This window comes from Aplysia californica, unplaced genomic scaffold (assembly GCF_000002075.1).
Source record: "Aplysia californica isolate F4 #8 unplaced genomic scaffold, AplCal3.0 scaffold00080, whole genome shotgun sequence".
Taxonomy (NCBI): domain Eukaryota; kingdom Metazoa; phylum Mollusca; class Gastropoda; order Aplysiida; family Aplysiidae; genus Aplysia; species Aplysia californica.
In genome coordinates this window covers 26,011-33,974 of record NW_004797350.1, presented here as the reverse complement: position 1 = coordinate 33,974, position 7,964 = coordinate 26,011, and the positions used below count along the sequence as shown (strand labels likewise).

Below are 7,964 nucleotides of genomic sequence, written 5' to 3'. Positions count from 1 at the left end.
TAACTATAACTCTACATGCCCAAAAATTGACGAGAACCTGATTCCACCACGCAGCCTCACATATACATAATTTCAGCTGCTCACACGATGTCCCAATTCCTCAACATTGGTTGAAATAAATGAGAAGTGAGTAACAAAATGGAACTCCTTCTGCTTACCTCTTCTTCTTTTTCCCAGTTGGTCCCGGCTATCATGTCTAACAGTGCAATCATGTTTCTGGCATTCTAAAAACATGTCCTAAATATCTCCATCTTCTCCTTTTTATAGTCGTGTTGATACTACAGTTAGTAACATCCCTTGATAACTAGTATGCAACAGCTGACAAAATGACATCCAAAATTGACAAGTGTAAGTTGTAAGTTTTGTTTAAAACGAAATGCAGCATTATAAAAACTTGCTGTTTCTCTCCTCAAATAAAAAGAAAAAAAGATCAAAACCAAAGAACCTCTTGCCCATCCCCAACTCCTTGTTTATTTAATTCTTTCTCTCTATCACCCTCTGCACCTTATTTATTCTTTATTTTCTGTCTATTAATTGCTGATTCACGTATGCCCCTCACGTTCGCCTATATTTCGCTACTTATTGTTCATCCATTACTTTCTGTCTATCAAGGGCCAATTTTCTCTTTGGTCCTTCATTTTCTGCATATCATCTGCTGGGTCTTGTTCATCCGTTACTTTCTGTCTATCATTCCTTTCTTCTTGTTTATCCTTTACTTTCTCTTTTCTCGTAACGTCTAGTGTATCCTTTCTTCTGGCTATCAACCAGTACTTCTACTTTATCCTTTCTTTCTCTCTACCATTCCGTACATCTACTTTATTCATTCTTTCTGCCTATCATCCTCAACTTCTACGTTATCCATTCTTTCTGTCTATCACCCGTTACTTCTTCTTTATCTTTTCTTTCTATCTAACATTCCGTACTTTTGCTTTATTAATTCTGTCTGTCTATCATCCTCAACTTCTGATTTATTCATTCTTTCTGTCTATCATCCTCAACTTCTAATTTATTCATTCTTTCTGTCTATCATCCTCAACTTCTACGTTATCCATTCTTTCTGTATATCATCCTCAACCTCTACTTTATCCTTTCTTTCTGTCTATCATCATGCAGCTATACGTTATCCTTTCTTCTGTCTATAGCCCGCTACCCCACGAGTGCGTGACCCACAGCCGCAGGAAGGAATATTCCCACAGATACAAAATGGCGGATTGCCCACTTCCGAAATGACCTGGGGTCTGGTCGCCATGAAGAGTGAGGGCCAGGGACATGTCGTTATTGACCTGACGTATTTGAAAAAAATACCCCCTCCCCCCCCTCCCCGCCAACCTCTTCCAAAAGAAAAGCAGAAAAAAACCCCCAACTTCTTCTCCAAGGACAAATTAATGAAATGTTCTATGACAAGTCCGTTTCTTGGCCTGCTTACAGTGAAAAGTGCACCCGTTACTATTCACGTTGCTGTACTTTTGTGTTGTCTTGTCGTCAGCCAACATTGTAGTCTGTGTTTGATATTTTGTGGGACTCCTTTCCGAGTCAATAGTGTTTATATGACTGTGTAAACCTTTTCATTTGTTGACATATATGTGAGGCAGCGTGGTGGAATCACGCTCTCGTCCAAATAATCAAAGTGAAGGAACTTGCATTTTTCCGCAGGTTTTTAAATGTTTATCAAATTTTTGTTTCTCAGCTCAAAACCTTTCAGATCCATTAAAGAACTCATTTCTTGTATTCTAGATAAATGGATATTTTTCATCCAGATTTTTAAAAATGAACAAGCTTTAAGTTAATATAAATAACTCTACATGCCCAAAAATTGACGAGGGCCTGATTCCACCACGCTGCCTCACATATACAGTCCAACATGGACGGACAACATTAAAAAAACCCAAAATAGACTGGCCTAGGTACTAGGTATATCAGAATGTGCAACGGCCGCTCACGACCGTGAAAGATGGAGGGTCATTACACATCAATCTCTGAGTCAGAGATGACACCTTCAGGTATCCAGGTATCCAGGTATCCAGTCGAAGTAATCCACAACGGCTACCCATTGTCGAGGAGAATAAAATTAAATAATGATAAATAGCATTAGCGCATATCCCCACTCAACAGCAGGCTCTATGCGATTTACACTATATTATTACCCCAGCAGATCATAGAACATTCCGAAACATTCTCAGCTTCCGGGGAAGTATACAGTGCAAGCAGCTGATTAAACCCTCAAACACTAACAAACTGACAAGATCTTTCGCTGTCTATAGCCGGGTTCCAATTCCTACCTGGGTGAAGTGAGGAAAATTCGTGTAAAGTGCATTTCCCAAGGATACAACGTCGGGTCCCTTACGGAATTCGAACCCACGACCATACGGTTGCGAGTCCGAGAGCCTAACCACTAAGCCACCGATGCCACAGAGGAGAAAAGAGGTTGTCTTCCACAAGTGGTTCTCTTGATCAGTGTCATTATGATTATATCAAGAATTTCTCTTTTTACTTTGCACAACTGCTGCAGAAACAAACCTTGACAAGAATGATACTTAGATTAAGTAGAAGGGGCACCCACGTTCTCTTCAGAGAAAAGAGAGAGAGAGAGAGAGAGAGAGAGAGAGAGAGAGAGAGAGAGAGAGAGAAAGAGTGCCTGGGAGGGAAAAAAGACTATGTGGGAAGTGGAAGGAGGAGGCAAATAACAATGACATCAACTCACAAGGGTGCCTTTGTTGTGGTTGTTTACGATTACACTCAGCGATTCCACATCTCCGAATCCTGCTTTGCCGACACTTATCCAGGGGCTCCAGATGACATTACGGTCTTCAGCATAGTCTGTCACTGTGGGAGAGAGAGGTATTAATCAAAAGCTTCTCTATCATGTCAATGTCGGACGATGACCATTGGGGGAAGGATGGATAGAAGCAGACGTTTGACTTGCGAAAGAGGTTTGTTTTAAGTGAGAAAGAGCAGCGCAATCATCAGACTAGCTCTCTCGCCTAGGTACAATGTATGATTAATACAACTATAGACCTTATTATGCTGCTTTGTCCAGGTATTTGTTGTTTCACTTTTATTCGAGAAACGTAGGTACGATGGATGGCTTTGGATCAATTTTGCAAATTTTCTCCGTCTCTTTTTGATAAAACTTATTATCATTTTTTTATTCCAAATTTCCAATCCATTTATGCCGCCAGTTTATTTCATATTCGCAAAGTCTTAGTGTCCCCACCTTTTCATCATCATGCACACTTTTATAGAATAAAGTTTGCACCAGTTCTTTTAACTCGTTAGAAAAATATACAGATGATTTTGCTGATGTTCTTGGTGCTGGTGCACTATTGTTGTTGTTGTTGTTGTTGTTGTTGTTGTTGTTATTGTTGCTGGTGTTGTTGTAGTTGCTGTTGTTGTTTTTTCTGTTGCTGTTGTTTATTGTTGGTGATGATGATGATGATGACGATGATGATGATGATGATGATGATGATGATGACGATGATGATGATGATGATGATGATGATGATGATGATGATGATGATGATGATGATGATGATGATGATGATGATGATGATGATGATTGATAGACAATAATTCAAAACTGTCTCTCCAATACCCCTGATTTGTTGGGTCGAATTGTTAAAAAAAATGCTTTATAAATGATGAGATGTACTGGGTACAGAAACTATGCTTCTACAAGGGTTTCTCAGAGGACATTATCAAGACAATAAAAATGTAGTATCAAGCCTTTTACACGCACCTTTCTGACATATGAAGGGGATTTTTTTCTCACAATCAACGAACTCAACACCCTTGTCATTGAGGAAATTAAAGCTCAGACACATCTTGGAAGTTGGCGTGTCAATCTTCAGATCTTCATCAGAAGCCTGTCCGCTGAATCTCCTGTGGAAATATGGAAAAAGATAACTGACTTTTTAATTGCGATTTTCTGTGACAGTTGAAGTGCTACTAAACATTCACCTCTATCTCTCAAATGTTTCCTTTTCCGTCGACCACCTTCCGAATGTTGTTGGGGCTGTACTTGAGACTAACAGTTGAGAGATATCATATGTGGGTGAATTGATGAGGAGAAGATTGGCGAAGACATGATCTTAAAAGTGTAAGATCAAAACTGTCAATGAAAACAAATTAGAAATGCTGTTCTTAGTGATGAAAGCTACAAACGTAGTCGGTATATTTAAGAAGTTTAATTTGCCAACATGACAGGGAAAATGATAATTTAATTAGAAAAAAATGTTCTACTCATCGAAAGAATTTGGATCAAAATGCCCTTGACTCTACATAGCATTATTCACTGACATACCCACCAACTCACGTACACACACGCGTATACACACACACACACACACACACACACACACACACACTCACACACACACACACTCACACATATACACACATACATACACACACATGAAAACACAAACACATACACACGCACATAAACGTGCGCGCGCAAACAACTAGATACGCACTCCATGCAGTCGTCCCTGCTCTGGCAGCAAAATAAGCGTTTGGCTCAAAGATACATGACAGGGTCCTCCAATTCAAAGCACTTCTAACAGAATGTTATAATCATTGCCTTTCTTTTCTCTCCCTGCGTAAGGGTATAGTCCCACTTTTTTGTATATTATTCTTGGTGACTCTTCTCCAGATTCTCATTGACCAAGTACCGTACCCTTTGGATTCCAACACAACACTTTCTTTTATACAGTTGCCTTAGACATACTCTCAGAAGGTCAGGCAATAACAGGTTGTAGACCAGAGTAAAAGAAGAAAAAAGACTTGTAAATGGAGGAGGGAGGTAAGAGAACAAACAAAAAAGTCAAAAGCAATGTTTAGTCACGGTTCTAACTGTTGTACTTACCTGAAAGCCTTGACTATATCACCTTGGCTGACCTCTAGCTGACCGGCCAGGTCCCTTGCCAAGCTCCATACCCGTGTGCTCTCAGTGTCTGGTCTGTCTGAGATGTCTAGAACGTTGTGGAACAATCGACTCCCACCGAAGAAAAATGATCTCTCTGGGAACGTAATGGAAATGTTTCTTGTTCAAGTTGAAGTTACCCAAAACACTTTTTCAACTAAGTATGAAATGAAGTTATTTTAAGGTATTATTTTTATTGCTATTAACAGGAAGACAAAAACCAAAATCCTTGTTTAGGATATGGGTTAAATCACCGTTTTCAGTCTTAGACTCAAAAGATATTCTGGGTTTTTTTTTTATCTTGAACAATCCTTGAGAAAAAACGTTAGGCAATTGTGATTATTCTAAATTTCAATAAAATGTAATTCACTGTTACCTTTGCGACATTTATACTACTGTTTCGATAAGAAACAGCATGTGCAAGTGTACACTAGTATATGTGAAAAATATAGCATTGTATTGTATTTCTGTCGATGGGTGCGTACAAACTGATACTTTTTTAAGTCTCTCTGATACTTCTCAGATTAACTAAGCTTTTTTTTGAGGCAATGAGTGAGCGAGGAGTCAGAAAAATTTCCTAGCCGACAGTGTCTAACACCAATTTCATTTAAAAAATCGACAAGAGTGTTTCATCAAAACTTACTGCTAAAAACCCGAGATGTCTTCAGTCTTTCGAAAAGACCAAACGGCGTGTCTGTGGTCAACATTTTCCCTCCGAAAGTGGCACATCTCGTCGCTGCGTCAAAGTAGTTTCTGCAGAGAGGTTTGTTTTACATCGTTAAGCAGCCTTTGTATCATACAATGACACTAAGCGTACCAGAAAGTAAGTGTGGTTTTGAAATTAAGAGTAAAATACTAATCGTCATAAATTGCAATGACCTGAAGGGGTGTCTCATAGGATTTAAAGTTTTGTGCGTTCAGGAAAGAAACATTGATCGAACCTTAATGTCGCTTGCGCTTTCTATCGTTTTTCCATGTTTGAGAAGGTACGTTGGACTTGCACAGCCACAATGGCACTCACTTTCTGGATACCTTTTGTACAACACAGATCAAACATTGTATTCCCGAAACTATTCCTGACTAAGAAAGATAATGATTTATACATGATTTAGTCTTTTTCTTTTGGGTAAAACGTTTCTCACAGCCTCTTTTTAACAGTTTATAATTCCCCTCCCATAAAAAGACGGAATGTCAATTGATGTCCAATAGACACAAAAAACCTCTTAAATTGTCTTGAATGTAGCCTGGAAGAATTTTTTTTAAAATATTTAAACCACTTTGTGAGGTCTTTTTTACCTTTTGGGTCAAGCGTAACGCAATTACTGTATTAATTTATACAAAACTTGAAGTTACGGGTTTTTTAAGACCTTCGTCAATTGCATCAAATTTAGTGGTTCCTCTAGGGCCAAAAGTGATCTCAACTTCCCGTTAGCCATATTTATTGACCATAAACTTTATTCGACTACTCGGTTGAAATCCAATCTTTGTTTTGTTTTGGGTTTTTTCTCTAACAAAACTGTGATTTCACTCGGAAAATAAGCAGATTTACTGTACCCATTCGTTACAGAGTAAGACATTACCTGCAATACCAAAAGGTTATTGGATTTTCATGTAGTAATAAACAGTTTATTGCTATTGTAAGCTTTCAATTATTGTTCTTATTTAAGCCCAATAATATTGGCGTATTTTTATGTAATAGTTCCAGGCAGGTTGCCGTGAGCCACTTCCGAAATGCTCCTGAATATTTTAATGGGTAAGTTCATAAAACATTTACTGCAACAAATTGCGATATGAATTTTAAATATTATTTTCTTGTGCAACGCTTACCTTGCAACCCCTCTTTGAACCAGAAGACAAAGACCTTCATATAACATAAAAGGTCTTTTACATGGTACTGAAAAGAGACAGGTAAAGGAATTCATAACCAATACAACTGTAGACCTGTGTTTATTTCATTAAGAAGTAAATAGCTAGCAAAAATGTCTTCAAGATCAAGATTCAGAATCGTGTTTTTTTAAGACTACTCCTTGCTCCGAGAAATGAGTCATAGCATTCCACACTTTGTTTTTCCCAAATTTTTTTCAGCAATACGTTGTTCATTACATGGATGTAGCTAAATTGGTCGTACTCATAATAGGAAATAGCGAACGAGTGAAAATGCATCGAAAGTTCAACTTAATGTATGTCTTCAAGTACAAGACATGCTGGCTTAGGCATTTTGGTGTCAGACATAGAACATTCGAGACCAAGATGTTATTTAACAGACGAATGAAAGTTTACCAAGAGCCGATTTCTTTTCCAGAACACTATTAATTGCAAAAATAGCAAATAGACAGAATAAATAAACCAATATTCCATGTCCTGTCTTTTGTTTACTGTTAAATATGGACTTTTTCCCCGTAGGATTATGATTTAAGATGGTCGTTTGTTTCTTCCTGTCTGTTGCATTCCTTGTTTGCTTTGTTATGTTTTTTATGGGGGTAAAAGGGAAGGCCGGGGATTGGGATGTGCTGCAGAGGCCACTCACTAGGTTTACTGACACACTGCATGCCGTCAGGACTACATTGTTCATTTGCTGAACATCCTGGGATGACCTGCTCCAGGACCTGTCCTCCCTCACACTTGACCGTCTTGGCACACGGCTTGACCACCAGCATCTCTCCGTCCTGGGGAAACGGGGGAGGGGATGGATAATTATAAACATTTAATTCTCTGTGCTTTTTTATCAAAATATCAGACCTTCACATAGGTGAAAAGGTTTGATGGGGTTTGGAAAGCAGAAAAGTTAAGGCTGGTCCCAGAGTGGCTCTCTAGGTCTGACCTGTAGCTCTCCTAGCTGGCACCGTGCAGATGAGCGCATGCATTATCGTGTGCCCAAGCAGCGTCCCTGTATGGCCTGTCTGTTGTCCGCTGAGCTGCGCGACGCGTCAGACGTGCTATTAAACAGAGTTGTAAATCACGTCGGACATGTGTCGCACGCAGCCTCGCTTCATGTTTATATCAAAATCAACGAGAAGTAAGTACTATTAAGTGCTTTACTATT

At 38.9% G+C, this 7,964-nt stretch overlaps 1 protein-coding gene across 1 annotated transcript in view; it reads right to left on the bottom strand.

The window, feature by feature from the left end:
- The window catches only part of LOC101848185 (IgGFc-binding protein), a 52,782-nt gene that overhangs the window by 42,719 nt on the left and 2,099 nt on the right, over window positions 1-7,964 (bottom strand). Inside the window, exons 4-8 of the mRNA XM_035968761.1 lie at window positions 7,462-7,587; window positions 6,749-6,815; window positions 4,865-5,018; window positions 3,770-3,879; window positions 2,702-2,823 (exon numbers count right to left, since the gene is read on the bottom strand). Coding sequence (XP_035824654.1) covers window positions 2,702-2,823; window positions 3,770-3,879; window positions 4,865-5,018; window positions 6,749-6,815; window positions 7,462-7,587 — 579 coding nt within the window. The remainder of the gene's footprint in view (window positions 1-2,701; window positions 2,824-3,769; window positions 3,880-4,864; window positions 5,019-6,748; window positions 6,816-7,461; window positions 7,588-7,964) is intronic.